The sequence below is a fragment of the Lupinus angustifolius genome, unplaced genomic scaffold (assembly GCF_001865875.1).
Source record: "Lupinus angustifolius cultivar Tanjil unplaced genomic scaffold, LupAngTanjil_v1.0 Scaffold_267_5, whole genome shotgun sequence".
In the NCBI taxonomy this organism is placed as follows: domain Eukaryota; kingdom Viridiplantae; phylum Streptophyta; class Magnoliopsida; order Fabales; family Fabaceae; genus Lupinus; species Lupinus angustifolius.
Window position 1 is genome coordinate 24,035 of NW_017727466.1, and position 17,300 is coordinate 41,334.

The 17,300-nt window shown below is 33.5% G+C and overlaps 2 protein-coding genes across 6 annotated transcripts; one reads left to right on the forward strand and one right to left on the reverse strand.

Moving 5' to 3' along the window:
• Positions 1-329: 329 nt before the first annotated feature.
• LOC109340845 (villin-3-like) lies at positions 330-11,310 on the forward strand. Of its 5 annotated transcripts, XM_019578603.1 has the most exons (25): positions 330-560; positions 1,911-2,015; positions 2,256-2,355; positions 2,680-2,748; positions 3,100-3,336; positions 3,422-3,599; positions 3,725-3,857; positions 4,333-4,492; positions 4,794-4,944; positions 5,035-5,135; positions 5,255-5,413; positions 5,757-5,825; positions 5,897-5,965; positions 6,064-6,201; positions 6,300-6,428; positions 7,011-7,158; positions 7,287-7,306; positions 7,420-7,560; positions 7,645-7,770; positions 8,496-8,558; positions 9,383-9,481; positions 9,951-10,212; positions 10,291-10,517; positions 10,755-10,877; positions 10,912-11,310. In XM_019578603.1, the coding sequence occupies exons 2-24, from the start codon at positions 1,960-1,962 to the stop codon at positions 10,866-10,868; spliced, it is 2,949 nt and encodes a 982-aa protein (XP_019434148.1). In that variant the 5' UTR covers positions 330-560; positions 1,911-1,959; the 3' UTR covers positions 10,869-10,877; positions 10,912-11,310. The 5 variants fall into 5 exon arrangements, with proteins under 5 accessions (XP_019434148.1, XP_019434144.1, XP_019434147.1 ...); XM_019578599.1 differs by having other exon boundaries at positions 10,755-11,310; XM_019578602.1 differs by having other exon boundaries at positions 330-557; positions 1,908-2,015; positions 10,755-11,310.
• Positions 11,311-15,158: 3,848 nt separating this feature from the next.
• Positions 15,159-16,822, reverse strand: LOC109340843. The gene has a single exon (XM_019578597.1). It carries the CDS (start codon positions 16,667-16,669, stop codon positions 15,239-15,241), a length of 1,431 nt encoding a protein of 476 aa, XP_019434142.1. The 5' UTR covers positions 16,670-16,822; the 3' UTR covers positions 15,159-15,238.
• Between the last annotated feature and the right edge of the window lie 478 nt (positions 16,823-17,300).

Here is a 17,300-nt window from a genome sequence, read left to right on the forward strand (position 1 = left end):
TCTATTTGGATCAAATAGTACACTCCTATTATTATTACTAGAGAATAAAATATCTTATCTTACCCGATGATAAGTTGTTTCCTCCAACAATTAAAACTATAAAATGTATGTAGATCAAATTCGTCATTTTCAATATTTTTATAATTAATTTTTTGGGATGTGTGGCTCCCCCTCTTAACATGTAGCTGTCGGGAATGAAACATTTGACATTTTCGTCATCCTATTAACAAATTTAGTAGAGTTTTAGGCTAATAGATGAAGGCATCATTGTTAAATAAGACATAGTTTGATAGTTACATTTTGGTTATTTGATTTTCTTCGGTTTCAATTCAGTTTGATAGTTAGATTTTTCATCATCTTCCTCATTTTTTGTCCATTCATTCATACCTGCAATTCTCTCTCAATTGCAACAGAAAAAAAAAACAATAAAAGTTAGAGAGAGAAAACTCATAAACACTACAATAATTCCTCACTTTTTTTTTGCCAGCTTTTGCAACCTTGTGTTTCAACCCATACCCCCCAATCATCACAATTCACACCCCATTTCACACAGATCTTTGGTACGTTCATTCTCTCTCATATCTATCCTCTTTTTTCTGCTCAATTTTCATCATCATGTATATGGGTTTTTTTCACTTTGATTCATATCATTGATCTCATCATGTTATCGTTTTTCTGATCAAGTTCAGTTTTTTACGATCTGGGTTGGTTTTATATTGTGGTAACTTTGAAGGGTTCTTATCGTTTTTGCTTTTCATTTTTTGACCACTTTGATTTTTTTTTTATTTAGTTTTATTCTATTGGATGATTGAATTTGTTTCAAAGTTTTGATTTTGAGCTTTTTGATCATCTGTTTTTTTTCCATGTGATGATCTTTTGAGTACATGTATGCATTTATCATGATTTGTATATTTTGTTCATGCTTGGATTTGTAAGCTTCCTTTTCCTTTTTTTGTTAACTTTTAGTTTTAGAAAGCAATGAAAAGCAATGGTAGATCTTAATGTTCAACTTTGTTGCTACACAATCATGAATTCAAGTTCATCCTTAGATTATTCCTATTGTGTTAAAGTTTAGTGCTTATTAATTGATTGTTAGCTCAGATCAAGTATGTGCTCAAACTCTCGAAGTTCCATGTCCAACACTGAATAGCTCTTATCAAGTGCATTGTCATTGCCATAACAAATTATTTTATGCTCTTAGAAGAGCTTACCAGTTTTCGGATACCAGAATGAAATTGAAAATATGGAATGATGAATCCATTTGGCTATTAATGACTTGGATTTGGGGCGTGTAATTTGGTGAAGCAAAATGTGGATGAAGAATCATTTGCTGGATTCTTTGCAGCAATTTACTTGTAGAGCACTTCAACCTTGTAATGCTGCTCCGAGTTTTGCAATGTCTACATAAGTAGAGAAGTGGGATATGTTGGGAGCAAATATAGAAAGAGACAAAAATGGCACTAGGATTTAACGTGGTTCGGCACACAGTATGTGTACGGAATGTACCTAATCCGCAGCTACACTAGAAGTATATATATATACACCGAGAATCTGAGAGTAAGACACTCCTCTTAAGGCTAGACAATGTGGGACAAATTAGAATTCATAAACATAACAATTCTTCCGCTTGGAGTCTAATCGTAGTATCTCCTTGTAAACGATATGCTCATCTGCGCTTCACCTAATGCATTGCCTTCATCGTCAGTTATCCTCAAATGCCAGTTGAGGCAATGCAGAGCCTCAACTTATCGGCTGTAATAATCTTGATAAACATATTAGCTCGATTCTATGATCCTAAGATCTTCAGCAAAGATAAATCTCCATAATTTATAATTCTATGATGAAATGATAGTTCGATCGTATGTTGAACTCTGTTTTCTGTCAATAATGGATTACTTTGGAATTTGCAGACGCATTGTGTTTGCTGAAGAAACAGTGTTTTTGAAGGAGGTTTCAGCCATGTCTAGCACTGCAAAAGTTTTGGATCCAGCATTCCAGGGAGTGGGTCAAAGACCGTATCCTTAATATACGATGATTTATGAAAGAACTAGTAAAAATTATAATTTCTTCCTTCCAAATTTTCTATAGTAATAAAGTAAAATGGTAAAAATTAAAAAGAAAAAAATACTGCAGAGAGAATAGTCGAACAAACACTATGTAACTAATCTTCATCTATAATCATGAATTTTAATAGTTGCAGATATATGTCGGATATATTATCTACTTTGAACGGTTTTAAACTTAACTTCTTATAGAGGGACTGAAATATGGAGGATTGAGGATTTTCAGCCAGTTCCATTGCCGAAATCTAATTATGGGAAATTCTACATGGGAGACTCTTATATCATCTTGCAGGTGTGGGCTATATCCAATGTTACCTTAGATGTATTTATATATCGAATATGGTTATACCTTGTCTTACTTTGTGTTGACACTAAGGGCTTAATTGCTTTCTTAGCTCTTCTGAAATTGAAACAGACAATGTCATACCATTATCATAATGAAAGTTTTAAAGAAAAATATAAATAAAGCTTCCATTCACATTGGTCAATAAAGTATGACCAAATTTGACTTATTATTCCACTGAAAAATATTCGATAAAATTCCTATATTTAGTGGCGAGATAGATTTCTACTCTCTGTTTTATAAAATGTGATTTAATTTCATGTGTATTTTCAGACAACACAAGCCAAAGGAGGCACTTACTTTTATGATATCCACTTCTGGATTGGAAAGGATACAAGTCAGGTAAGTTTAGACTTCACCGTCCCTTATCTCCAACCAGGCTCCTTCCTCCTTCAGTTTTTTCCTTGTAGAATAAAGAGGTGACTTAAATGCTGAATCTTGTAAAATTACATGTTTTTACTTTTTAGTAAATTTATCTTTTCGAGTTTTGTCTTTATGTTTCTTTCTAGTTTCACTCTTGTTCATTTTGCTTTTCCCTTTTTAAAGTAGTTTTTTAATATGATGGATCCTGCATATTTCTCTTGAAGGGGTCTGGGTTGCATGGTTCAAGATGTTTGAAAATTCTTAAAACAAATATAATTTGAAAAAAACAGTAACTCTATTGAGTATTGACATTGTGATTTCGCCTTGCAGGATGAGGCTGGAACAGCGGCCATCAAAACTATTGAACTTGATGCATCTCTTGGAGGACGTGCAGTTCAGCACAGGGAAATCCAAGGGCATGAATCCGACAAGTTTTTGTCATACTTTAAGCCATGTATAATACCACTAGAAGGAGGCGTCGCATCTGGTTTTAAAAAACCTGAGGAAGAGGAGTTTGAGACACGTTTGTATATATGCAAAGGAAAGCGAGTTGTCAGAATGAAACAGGCAAATTGTTCTCCACTCATGAGCATCATAAATTCACTGCTTCATTCATTGATTGAATAGTATAATTTAACATTTGCTTATGCAGGTCCCTTTTGCACGATCTTCACTGAATCATGATGATGTATTCATCCTTGACACTCAGGATAAAATTTATCAATTCAATGGTGCAAATTCCAACATTCAGGAAAGAGCCAAGGCTCTGGAAGTTATTCAGTTTTTGAAAGAAAAGTATCATGAAGGGAAATGTGATGTTGCAATTGTCGGTAATGGCACAGTGCACTTGTTTTCCTATCACTTCTTGATAAGCCTGTTATATAATTTTGTACATCTTCCCTTCAAACATGTACTTTGATTTGTTTGTAACTATAAAATGTATATCACATTGTAGATGATGGCAAGTTGGACACCGAGTCAGACTCGGGTGAATTTTGGGTCCTATTTGGCGGTTTTGCTCCCATTGGGAAGAAGGTAATCAGTGAAGATGATATCATTCCAGAGACCATTCCTGCTCAACTCTATAGGTATGTTGATCTTATCATAGTCACCTCCCCATCTCAGAACGCTTGTTTCAGAAAGGTCATCTAATTAGAGATGGAAGTTGGCTATTTCTTACTCAAATCCGTAGAAAAGGAATTTGTTAGCTACCTTTTTTTAGTTCTGTACATATTCTGGATTTATAAGCCGGATAAAAAAGGAGTAGAAAACTATATATAATCAATTATTTTTATTTTACTTTCAAAAAAGGATACAGTTAGATTTTGTTGGCTCAACATTGCTGTCATATATGTTTTTCTCCTCTTTGTGAATTTCATATCTTGTCCTCCCTTTTCTTTATATTACTTATATATAAAAATATTGATTTATTATCACATTTTTCTATTTTAAGCAGCAAATGATCATTCTGAGAGATATGTATTTATGTACTGTGCTAGCTGCAAATGAATTATTTTGAGACATAAGTTTCTTGACCTGGAGGTTATGTCTATGTACTTTCAGTATTGCTGATGGTGAGGTCAAGCCTTTGGAAGGTGAACTTTCTAAATCACTGCTGGAGAACAACAAATGCTATTTACTGGATCGCGGTGCTGAGGTATTTGTCTGGGTTGGCCGGGTAACACAAGTTGAAGAACGAAAAGCGGCTTGTCAAGCTGCTGAGGTAATAACCTTGCTGAATCTAACTTGAAAGTTTATTTTATCTGTACATTCTAAACATACATACAAGTGAGGACCATACTGGCAAATCTCTCTACAAAATGGAAACTAATAAATGCCATTCTATATCTTAGGAAACTAGAGATCTGTTTCCTAAGTATACAACATTCATAGCTTAAACTGAATGTTTACTATTATTCATTAATTTTGGATTCATTTTATTATCATTTATTGTCGGATTTCAACAATCCATTTCTTAATATGTTGGTTAAAAGTGGATTCATTAATTTTACTATTATTCTCAGGAGTTTGTTGTAAGTCAAAAAAGGCCAAAAGCTACAAGGATAACGAGGATCATTCAAGGATATGAGACACATTCATTTAAGTCTAACTTTGATTCTTGGCCATCAGGATCTACTAATACTGGTGCTGAGGAAGGAAGAGGAAAAGTTGCAGGTGGAAATCATTTCTTCTTACTTGAAATTTTGCTTGGTTTTGTGTCTAATTAGCCATTCTGACTAAGTATGGCACTTTTCGTACTGCCAGCTTTGCTGAAGCAACAAGGTATCGGTCTCAAAGGAATAGCAAAAAGCACCCCAGTCAATGAAGAAATTCCACCTTTGCTCGAAGGGGGTGGAAAGATAGAGGCGAGTTTATAAATCTTTTCAAAATTTTCTTGGCTGAATCAATCACTGAAATCAGTACATCTCAACGTGTAATATTATCTAATATTTCACTTATAAAAAATATTGTTAAATATTTTCAGGTATTTCAAATCAATGGAAGTGCTAAGACTCCATTAGCTAAGGAAGATATTGGTAAATTTTATAGTGGAGATTGTTACATAGTATTATATACTTATCACTCTGGTGAGAGGAAGGAAGACTACTACTTGTCTTGTTGGTTTGGCAAAGACAGCATTGAGGTAATTTCCGTCATTCTGATTTGAGCTTTGAATATATTGTGAGGAATATAATATTTTGTTTGCATCCACTTTAAAGTGCTAACACTACTGTTAAGACTGGCTAAACATGTTATTTCTAATTAAACTTTAGTTAGCTGTGAATCCATGTTATTTCAAATATATTGTGAGGAATATAATATTTGACTAGTTTTACCTTCATTTTTCATTTTGGCGCAATACAACATACAAATACATGAATTCGCCTTGAATTACATAACTAATGTTGCTAGTCATTTTGGTTGCTTGGACCTTTTGTGAATTTATGGCCTATACAAAGTTGACTCGGTTGCATTTTCGTTTTCAGGAGGACCAAAAGATGGCTACTCGGTTGGCCAATACAATGTTTAACTCATTAAAGGGTAGACCTGTTCAGGTATCATAATGCAAATATCAAGTAAGAGATGTTGCTTGGAAACTGTATATAACTGAACTAGTTTCTTGCAGGGTCGCATATTTGAAGGAAAAGAACCACCACAATTTGTTGCTCTTTTCCAACCTATGGTGGTTCTCAAGGTATTATATGCAAAATCCAATGCTATTTTGATTAACATATATATAAATTGTGTGAAGCGAACTAGTTTAACAACTAACTCACTAATTCTTGTTTATAGGGAGGTTTGAGCTCTGGTTACAAAAAATTAATAGCAGAGAAAGGTTCACCAGATGAGACATACACTGCAGAGAGTATTGCACTTATTAGAATTTCTGGAACGTCCATTCATAATAATAAATCAGTCCAAGTTGATGCAGTATGTTCCCATTAAATTATATTTTTGTCCTCAATAGTTTTGTTCCTTTGTCTCTATCTTTCTCTACTAGTCCTTGTAATTGTGCTATTCCTATTCAGGTGGCATCATCATTGAATTCTGCTGAGTGTTTTGTCCTGCAATCTGGCTCGACAATTTTCACTTGGAATGGCAATCAATGTTCCTTTGAGCAGCAGCAGCTAGCTGCAAAAGTTGCTGAATTTTTAAGGGTATCCTCACTGCATGTTTTCTCCTTCTCCCTTTTTACCTTGTTTATTTATTTTTTCGAGGATTTCCTATCCTCTCCCTAGTAATAGTTCACCTCTTCTTTACTTATATGAAAACAACCACTGAGTTATTAAGATATTGGCTCAATGTCTTGGGTCATACATAAATTAATCAAGAACTATCAAGGCATTGACGAGTTGTCTAAATCTTATATAATTCAAACAACTTTTAAGTTTCTAGTGTCTAGTGACTGGTATAGATTTACCTTCTGGAGAATAAATACGACTCCTCTATCGATGAAAATTTAACAAACTCTTGGAAATGGATTTTACATTTTTTTGTTAGTCATTATACTTCTATTTATATAGCATAGGTTTCTTCATGATAAAGTTGTTCAAAAGGGATTGGGATGACTTTATCCTTGTGGTTATACCCAAAGTGCATCACTTGCTACCAGATAAATTGTGTCTATGACTATAAATGTCTCTTTCATCGGTGGATTTAATGATCGGTGTTAACATGTTGATTAGATAATAGTAATACCACACCATACATTATTTGTTAACATGTTATACATTTTCCAGCCAGGAGTTGCTGTAAAGCATGCTAAAGAAGGAACAGAAAGTTCAGCTTTTTGGTTTGCAATTGGAGGAAAACAAAGTCACACCAGCAAAAAAGTCACTAATGACATTGTCAGAGACCCGCATTTGTTCACTTTCTCAATTAATAAAGGTAACAAACATTTCTCAGAACGATAGTACATTAGTTCTCCATATAAAATTTTATGAAATAGTGTATTTATTTACTCTTATTTGAATGTTTTGATCTGACCATTATTTTGTATTTTTTGTGTGCTCCGGACGTATCAGGAAAATTACAAGTGAGTATGCCTCTGCAACCTTCACACCATTGCTCGGAAACTTGTCATCAATGACTCAGTATCTTTGGGGTTCTCTACATCTTCTAAATCTATTTTTATATTCTTTTCTATAGGTAGAGGAGGTTTACAACTTTTCCCAAGATGATTTGTTAACGGAGGATATTCTCATACTTGACACGCATGCGGAAGTGTTTGTTTGGATTGGTCATTGTGTGGACCAAAAAGAAAAGCAAAATGCTTTTGAATTCGGCGAGGTAAAAATGCTCAAAGATTAAAGTTTTACTTTCATGTCTTCTTTTACTCAATACCCTTGATGTATACTAGAAAATTTCCCTCAGAAATACATTCATTTGGCTGCATCTCTGGATGGACTATCTCCTCGTGTACCGTTATATAAAGTAACAGAAGGGAATGAACCTTGCTTTTTCACAACATACTTTTCTTGGGATCACGCAAAAGCTACGGTATGTGCTAAAACATTAAAGAACTCTGTTTTCTTGTTTGTCCTTTCTCCTTAAAAAAACTTCAGTCTCATACTTTCTGTGATCTTTACATGTAAAGCTTAATTTTCTGCATACCCATGTTAATTAAAAACTGTAATTATTTGCTGACTGGCTGATATAGCAAAAAAACATATTATTACATATATGGATCACAAATATAGAAGTTTTGTAAATAGATTCCATCTATAAAAATAACGGCAGAAGTTTTGTAAATAGATTCTCATATTACATTTAAATCAACTGCTCCCATGTATGAACCAGCATTACACTGCTACTTAGTAGTTAGTATATTATTTACTTTATAAAAGTATATCAGATGCCAGTGTGATTTGCCATCGAAGGTTAGTCCAGTTGGTTAGGATTCAGCTCATATCCCATAAGGATGCGAGTTCGAATCCCGCTGCCAATGAGAGGACCTCGTTGGTGGGTAATCTATAAGTACCTCTATAGGCTCTCATAGAGCTGAGGCCTATCCTGGCCCTGGTAAGCCTCCGGCACCAACTCACCTCAACTTCTTTGGTCCAAAAAGTATGTGTGATTTTGAAATTGATATGAACCAATCATGAAGCCTTTGAAGAAACTTAACATAGTGAGACTAAAGGCTAAAGCCGTGTATGTGTATATGTTTCAAAAACAGCTACTTTAATTTGTTCATAACCCATGCGTTATTTTCTTGATAAATGCAGGTTCAAGGGAACTCATTCCAGAAAAAGGTGACACTATTCTTTGGGATTGGCCATGTTGTAGAGGTATTGACCTGACTTCTAATTTCCATGAGAAAATTATTACTGTTGAACCCGTCAAACTATTTTGGTTTTCAGATTATCTTACAGTTTTTTAATATTAAGATTAACTTCGAAATTGATCTTTTATGATGAACAATGTCTTTACTTATTTAAATCTTACAATGGAAATTCGAATTCACTCCACGCTTTATAGCTCCTTTGATTTTTTTACAATAATGCTGTTCTTTTGCAAGATTATGTGATGTATGGAACTCTTAATACAGTCATCAATACTAAGCACCACTTATTTGGTCTATGGGACTTTTCTGTACTGGGTTCCCTGCATTTCATAATATCATACTAGGAAACATCATAAATGCCTTGTAATCTGCAATAAAATTTATGAGAAAATTTGTTATATCTTCTGCTACTTTCTGTTAATCTACTTTAATATTTGTAACATTCAGTGTCAAGTCCAAGTTATTTAGTTTTCAAAGTTGGGTTGTAAAATGGATAAAATAGTTGGATATAATGGCGTGTTACATACATAAAACCATTCTTGTGCCTTCACCTAACAGCCTATGATTCCGAAAGTGTTAGTTCATTGGACCAAAGAGCAATTGTGTGAGGGGTGTGTCAAATATATAAAACCATCCGTGTACCTTAACCTAATAACTTAAGTTTTTGACAAAGTTAGTTCATGACACACCGCAAAATTCCTTTTCCGAGTCTCAACATTTTCAATATTGTCAGTGTTGTGTATCATGTCTGAAGTTACTATTGCAATTTTTACTTTGCTTTTTGTGTGTAGCTCTATCTGCTTAACTTGGTTTTGCTGAATGTTTCAGGAAAAGTCTAATGGGTCAAGTGGACCAAGACAAAGAGCTGAAGCTTTGGCGGCATTATCTAATGCATTTAATTCATCTTCTGAGACAACATCCAGTATGGTATGTCAAATTGTTTCTAGTTTTATTATGTTTTACTTCATTTACAGTCAATGAACTTCAAACCGAAAGCATGTTCTCTAGGGCACAGAGTAATGACAAGGCATTCAACCCATATAGCATACTAATTCCTTTTCTTTCTGTTCTTAGTAGCAAATGGAATATTTGGGTTCCGGCAAGTATAGGTTAAGGTTTTTGCCAAAACATGAAAAATAACCAGTTATGTTAAATTGAATTTGATATCTCCAAACTATGAAAAAGACCTATGGATATGGAAATCAGGTACATGTCGTAGATTAGCCGACATTCGCTCATACTCCCAGACATACAACTACCTGAGCTAAAGCCTATTTGACCACAGAAGCACTAAGTTTTAATTAACATTCCGATATTTTGTTAAGTCGTTGGTGATAATTGAAAAAGGGAAAGAAAGAAATTGGTGATTATCTCTAATTTTTTTCCCTACTCTCAGACACAGGACAGATTGAATGGGTTGAATCAAGGAGGACCAAGACAAAGGGCAGAAGCTTTAGCTGCCTTAAACTCAGCGTTTAATTCATCGCCCGGAACTAAACCGGTTACTCCTAGGGCAGCTGGAAGAAGTCAAGGATCATCACAAAGAGCAGCAGCAGTAGCTGCTCTTTCTCAAGTTCTTACTGCTGAAAAGAAGAAAACTTCACCTGATTCTTCTCCTGTGGCAAGCACTGGTCCTACTGCAGAAAATAGCACTTTCGGTGAGAAATATAGCTCTTTTTTCTTAAGCAAAATTTGTACTTCCTGATCATTTGACAAGTTTGATTCTTCTGGGGCAGATGCTAAAAATGAAAGCCCTCATTCGGAAGGTTCTGAAGAAGTTGCAGAAGCCAAGGAGACACAGGAAACTGCCCCTGAAACCGGTAGCAATGGAGATTCCGAACCAAAACAAGAAAAGGTGGAGGATGGAAATGATGGTCAAAATAATCAAAGTGTGTTATCTTATGAGCAACTGAACACTAAATCTGGTAGTGTTGTTTTGGGCATTGATCTTAAACGGAGAGAGGTTTGTCTTGCTTTCCTTGTTTTTTTTTTATGTTAATCTAAGTATAGCTACATATATAAATGCACACACATACTAAATTTTCTTCACTTATCGCCTTATTAATTTTATCACATCTTGAAGGGTATTTGTAATGTGTGAAAACCTCAAGATATATACATATATGATTATATGTTTTAATATAACGCTTTGGATTCATGTTAACATGTTTTTTTTTCTTTTCCGCTCGATGTTGCTTAGACCTATTTATCCGATGAAGAGTTCGAAACTATATTTAAAATGACAAAAGAAGCATTTACTAAACTGCCAAGATGGAAACAAGACATGCTGAAAAAGAAAGTGGAGTTGTTCTAGATTCATACAATGAGGAAGATATGTGCTGGTTTTGCATCCTTCCCTCAGTTATCTTGAAATACACATTTATCTGTTGGATAGTGTGGTTTTTATTGGTATATAGTTATATACCATACTTTGATTCATATACATAGTACTTTGATTGTGGCCTATAATGAACATAGTTGTGATTAGTGACAAAGTTTGAATCTAAGGTGCATGGAGAGTGATTTTTTGTTTCTCCTTTTCAAATTGATGCTACATATTATTGTAGCAATGAAAACAGTGGACAGGTCCAATTTTCTTTCATTTTGTAAGGTTTGTATTTTAAGGATGTGGTTTTTTTTTTCTGTTTCTTTTGTTGTTGTTATTGGTCAGAGAGGGTGGTGTATATGTATTGGCATGTTATAATGAATCTCAATATAAAGAATGAAATTTGTTTGTTAATTATGGTTGTGAAATATGTGAATGTCTTGTTGAAAAATGTTACTCACATCAGCACTATACACATGCATTGCAATTTCTTAGTATTGTTTCCTAGTTTTTTATATATGTCACTGCATTATCTACCATTCATATTTAATTATTGTTGACTCTTCTAAAAAGTAATCTGAATGAATGATGGACGTAGTGAGTGAGTATAAATTTTTACACTGACAATAAATATACGGTTCATTAACTGGTGAAGGCTGCATTCATGTTCCATTTGATTTGGTTTGGTTTATGGATAATCATTCATTTATATATTTATGGTTGAGATTGAAGATGAACGGTGCATTCATCGCACCACCCTATCATACGGCCACCACTTCCTCCCTTTGCTATTGTTGCCACCCAATTCATTTATGAGAAAAAAAATGTATACTCTAATGGTGTAAGAGATTTTTACACCATTCATTTCTACTCATGATTGACTTTTAAATAAATAAAAGTAATACAAATGAATGTTGAATAATGGATTGACTATATATATATATATATATATATATATATATATATATATTTATACTGTCAGTATATAGATTTTATACTCTTCATTTATATGACCATAATCCATCACTATTTTCCAAGGAAAATTTGTTTATAAACAATAACTTGTATACACTGACAGTATATAACTTTTATACACTGTTACTACTTTATCTATCAATGATATTAATTATGATTGACTTTTTAAAAAATATAATCCAAATAAATGATAAATAATTGAATGCATATATATATATATAAGTTTTTATATTGTGAATAGATTTTACACTCTAACTTTATTGTTGGGATAAGCATACCTTACGGTCATTATGCAACATGTTTAGTCTTCTATATAGAGCATAATCAACCCCATTTGTTTCTTGTACATGTGCCAAAAGCAGTTTTTATGTGACTCCTCATTGTCCATTTGAATAAGGCCACTTTTCTAGAAAGCATCAAAGGAACCATTTTCAATTCAATTTGCACCTTTCCACAATGGCAAATGGGAGACATCATCATTATTATCACTTTTTTCTATCTATGGAAACTAATAAAGGAGGGGAAGAATACAAGGATTAACTCAAAATATATTCACCCTATCTTATACTCTTTCTATAAAGTTTTGTTGTATTACTTTTCCGAGAAGTCAATAATGATTATATATGAATGATGTATGATATAAGTGATAACATATAAAACTTATACAGTATTATTGTACACATTTTCTTCTCTTATAGAACACATGAATCTTATTTTCCAACACAAGTTTACATGATAAATGTAACCTAACCTCATTTAAATCACGGTGGTCAACAAATAAAGAGAAGGATTTTTTTAAATATGTTTTTTTCCTGAATATTCTTCAGAGTATTGGTTAAGCTACGTTCTTCTGACAATATATTGCTACTTATTTTAACAAGCATGTGCGTTTTCATTACACTGCAAGAATGGAAAATATTGAAAAATACAAATTGCTACTTATTAAACCCTTTTAGAATGTAACAATAAGAGCAAGTATAGAAGAATAATTCCATTAGTTATAGCTACCCATGATTTACTATACACTATAACTTGTGGCTTTATATGCTGAATGATGTCCACACTCCACAGTCTTTTAGATTATGTTGGTAATGCATAATCTAAAGTTTTATATTATACAGAAAATTATTATATATAGATGTGTGTCATTACAAAAGACTAAAAACTAACTGGTTTAGTGGTGTAAAATCTCGATAGATCCTTAGGAAGATTAAAAACTAATTGGTTTAGTGGTGTAAAATCTCGATAGATTCTTAGGAAGACTAAAATATCAATGATTCGATTCTTGAGAACAACACTTGTTAGGATGAACAATCACGTACCCAAAAAGATTAATTTTTACCCATAAGGTAAAGAATATCATTAGTAGTATCAAAAAATTATAATCGACTAAAAAGTTGGTTGGTGATTGAAGAGCTTACTATTGATGAACGAAAGCAATCATTGTACAACAATGATTACAAACATTATTTAACATAGAATGAATGACTGAGATGTATTAGCCACCAATATGACAACCATTCGAAATTTAATGGTTGATATAATTTAAATTAATCAGAATATATAAACCATTAGATTTTCATAAAATGAGTGACGAAGATAGAGCAAATTGATATCTCTCTTCATCTTTACATAAAATCTTAAATATGCAACTACTTAAAACTAAATGGAGCATTAACTAGGATATGTATTAGCCACCAATATGAAATATGGGTGGTTTATAATTATTTTAAGTAGACCCCACCTCCCCAAAATGGGTCAACTTTGGTTGTCTCATAAGGAAAATAAATATAATCAGAATAAATGCACACTTAATTCTCATCTTTCCCCTTTTATCGATTCCTTCATTTGGCTATAATTAAATGTGAATGACTTTACTTAATCTCATCAATCATAACCCAAATAATAATCAGCTTTGAAAAAAGGAGGCGTAATTACCACGTTTTCCTACCCTTAACTAGGTACATTACAACCTGGAATTTGGGTACATTAACTGCTAATGCTTACGGTGGCAGACACCCATAAAGACCACAACCACGTGCACTAATTAATGACTTTTACATCATGTTTCAAATTCTGTCTCACACTAACAAACATAAAAAAATGTTTAACTTTTGGAAAATGATATATCCTCCTACTCACAAAAAGATGACATGTGTCACAATAAGATACTTAAATTATTAATGATTGGATTACAAGTGATATGTGTCATTTTGTGTGGGTAAGAAGATATAGTAGGAGGATATAGCAATGCTCTTAACTTTTTTTAATTGTCTTAACATGTTTTCATTGATGCATACATAATATGTGACATGATTTACAACAATAGATTTTTTTCCCCTTATACGCACCACCTTCAATGACTTTTCTTCCTTTTCTTATTACATTAACTTCATTTTCTTCCCATTTTTCTTACATGTTTCCACATTTAGATGAAACAAAATTTGCAGGAATCAATGAAGAATAATTAAATAGAAGGAACTTAAACAAAGATCGCTCTATTCTGGTGATAAAGAAATTGGATAATAGCAACAATTAAGGGTGTGTTTGAGATACCATTTACAAATTTGAATTGAGTTTTGTAAATTGTGTTTTGATAAATCATATCACAAATCACTTTAGAGTGAGGGATATATAAATCATTCAGCCAATGTTGATGAAATGACTAAGTGTGTTTCTAATGTCTTTATGTGATAGGAAGATGTCACTTAAATTTAAGTGGGAGATTTATCAAAAAAAATGAACACAGTATATAATATGATTAGTAATAAATGTGTTGTGCACAAAACTCTTAGGGTAGAAAAATAAAGTAGAAACAACGTTAGATAGTGTGAATAAACCTACTAATTATACTACATCAAATGGAAATCGATCCATTTTCTAGATATAAAGAAACACCAAACAAAACCATCAACAAAATGGTTGAAATACTTAAAGAACAATATCTTATTAATATGATAATACATTGTAATGTCCTGTTCAATCCATGTATAGTAAGAATATAACTTGGTTCCTCTAATTTTTTTTATTATAAATGATATCCCTCACTTTTGGGTAAGGAATGAAATCCTTTCAGGATGTGTAGTTGACTTTGTAATAGGTGTTACTCCAAAAATTAAACTATTAACCTTTAAATATCCTGAAAATCTAGTGAGACTTTATACTAATACACGTCTAACTATTCTTTCAAATTAAATATATAGTTACAAATTTGTCTTGCATGGTCAACTCATCTGACACACTGCTCCATAGCATTTTTCAACAACAAAATCAATACAAAAATATAATTCCAAGGAGAATATTTACAAAAAAAAGCAAAACTTTATTTTATTATAAAAATATAAACTTTAATTTCTCTACTTTTCTAAAATCTAATTCCAAAATTAACAATCTTTGTAAACAGAAGAAGAATCAATCACAGAGGAACAAATTTCCTTATTAATAAAATAACTAATAATCTCACAATTACTTGAACCACGTTGAATTATTGCATGATTTAATAATGACGTGGCAGTACCTGAGTTATGTCCAACGAGTGAACTCGCTTCCGGTATTGACTCAGTTGCAGTAACAAAATTAACATTGTTATTGCTCTTCCACATGAACTGGTTCCCAACGAGTTGACTCAGTATAACCGAGTCAGAAACCGAGTTCTTCTTATGCTGTTGCATTGCGGCACGAACAATCTCTACCAGCACCGCGTTGCACAACCGCCGAACGCCGCGAGCGCCGCCAATTATGACACCCGAGTTAACTCGTCGCTGAGTCGAACGAGTTTTGTCCGAGTTTTTCTTGTTGAAGAGAAAAACTGACTCGGGGGACCGATTCCTGACTCGCCCAAACGGGTCTTTCAGAATGAGCGTGTTCTTCACGTCAACAAGCATCACGTGTTTGAAATTTCGCCTCACGCGCCCTAGTAGCATTGGGTAACACGCCCATCTTCTCAAACTCAGTGGAACTCGTTCCAAAAACCCACCCAGCGAGTTCTCCGGGTCTAACTCGGTCGCGTCAAAACTCACCACCGATCCATAACTCACCACTAACTCGCCACCACCGTCACTGAAATCACTCCGAATTCTCTTCCCCCACACCGGCTCCACCATCTCCGATTTGTTAGAGAAAAACCGAGTAAAATTGAAACTCGACTCGGACCTCGCTAACTCAGTGTGGCGGGAAACGAGTGAAGAGAACGAGTTATTCTCATCATGAATAACACGACCGAATGATACAGAAGTAGTTGGAGAAGAAAACAGAAAAACGACGTCGTTTAAAGCAGTTACACCGAACCTATGAATGAGTCTCAAGAACAAACGAAAATCACGTTCCGAAGTTTCCTCTGCCACGTGGCAGATTACAACGTTGTTCATAGAACATGTTCCTCTTCTATATAATGTTCCCATTCTTTGAAGCGCGTGTGAAAACAAATTGTGGGTTTTTTTAGATTTAGTGAAAAATTTAGTAGTGGGTTTGTGAATGAAGGAGTGATGATGGGTTGGGGTAATATTTGAAATAGTGGGTTCAAAAGTTGAGAGAGTGAAAATGAGAAAGGTGAAGAAAATGAGTAATGCACAAATTGATATAGTGAATTGTGTTTTGGAGAGTATAATGTTGTTGGAATTGGTTGTTTTCAAAGTGTGTGATTTTGTGTTTGGTGAAGTGAAACTTAGTTTAGTGTGATTGTTGTTGGTGTTGGTGTTGTTTTCTTGAGGAAAGAAAACTAGTAGGAAACCCATGGTACTATGATAGTTGGAATTGGTTGTGTTTGTGGTTGTGATAGTACTAGCTTTTGCTTTTGCCATTGATAAGAGACCCATAATATCTATGGCTATGTATGTTTGTGTGTTTTTTGGTTGCTATGGTGAGTGGTGAATGCTTTGTAAAGAGTGGATGTGTGTTGTGAGGCTGTTGGGTCATTACTTCTTCAAGGTCTATATGCAATACAGGTCATAGGATGAAGTTCTTCATGGTTTTCCTTTTTTTTTTCTTCTTCTTTTGTTAAAAAATGCTTTATTATAAAGTTGAAAATATGGACAGAAATTCATATGGATAATAATAGGAGTGTGATTTGAGACTACAAATCATTTCTTCAAACAGTATTTTCTATCCTATTCGAGTTAATCATGATATTACATTTTGATTTTAAAAATTGTTTTGTTTATACGATAGTGTGTGATTGGACTGAAATAAGAAATGTAATATAAGACATGTGATCTTTTTCCAAGATTTGGAATCTTTTCAACCTGTTTCTTTCCCTTGCAATAACTCTTGTTAAATATTTGCAATTTGTTAGTTGGGAAAAAATTAGGAAGAAGGGTCATTGTAGTGATGGCTAGAGAGGCAATGTCCACGGGTCCACCCAAATTGTCCACAGTTTTTGCCATTTATCAATTTAGTTCATTTGCTCATTTTGTCTCATTTCTTTGCTAGCTAAGCTTACAACACTTT

Bases quoted from the DNA above. Each gene is read 5' to 3' on its own strand.
- LOC109340845 (XM_019578599.1), top strand. From the start codon at position 1,960: ATGTCTAGCACTGCAAAAGTTTTGGATCCAGCATTCCAGGGAGTGGGT. The intron at 4,493-4,793 runs GTAATAACCTTG...TATTATTCTCAG, and splicing joins CGGCTTGTCAAGCTGCTGAG to GAGTTTGTTGTAAGTCAAAA. The intron at 10,518-10,754 runs GTTTGTCTTGCT...GATGTTGCTTAG, and splicing joins TTGATCTTAAACGGAGAGAG to ACCTATTTATCCGATGAAGA.
- LOC109340843 (XM_019578597.1), bottom strand. From the start codon at position 16,669: ATGGGTCTCTTATCAATGGCAAAAGCAAAAGCTAGTACTATCACAACC.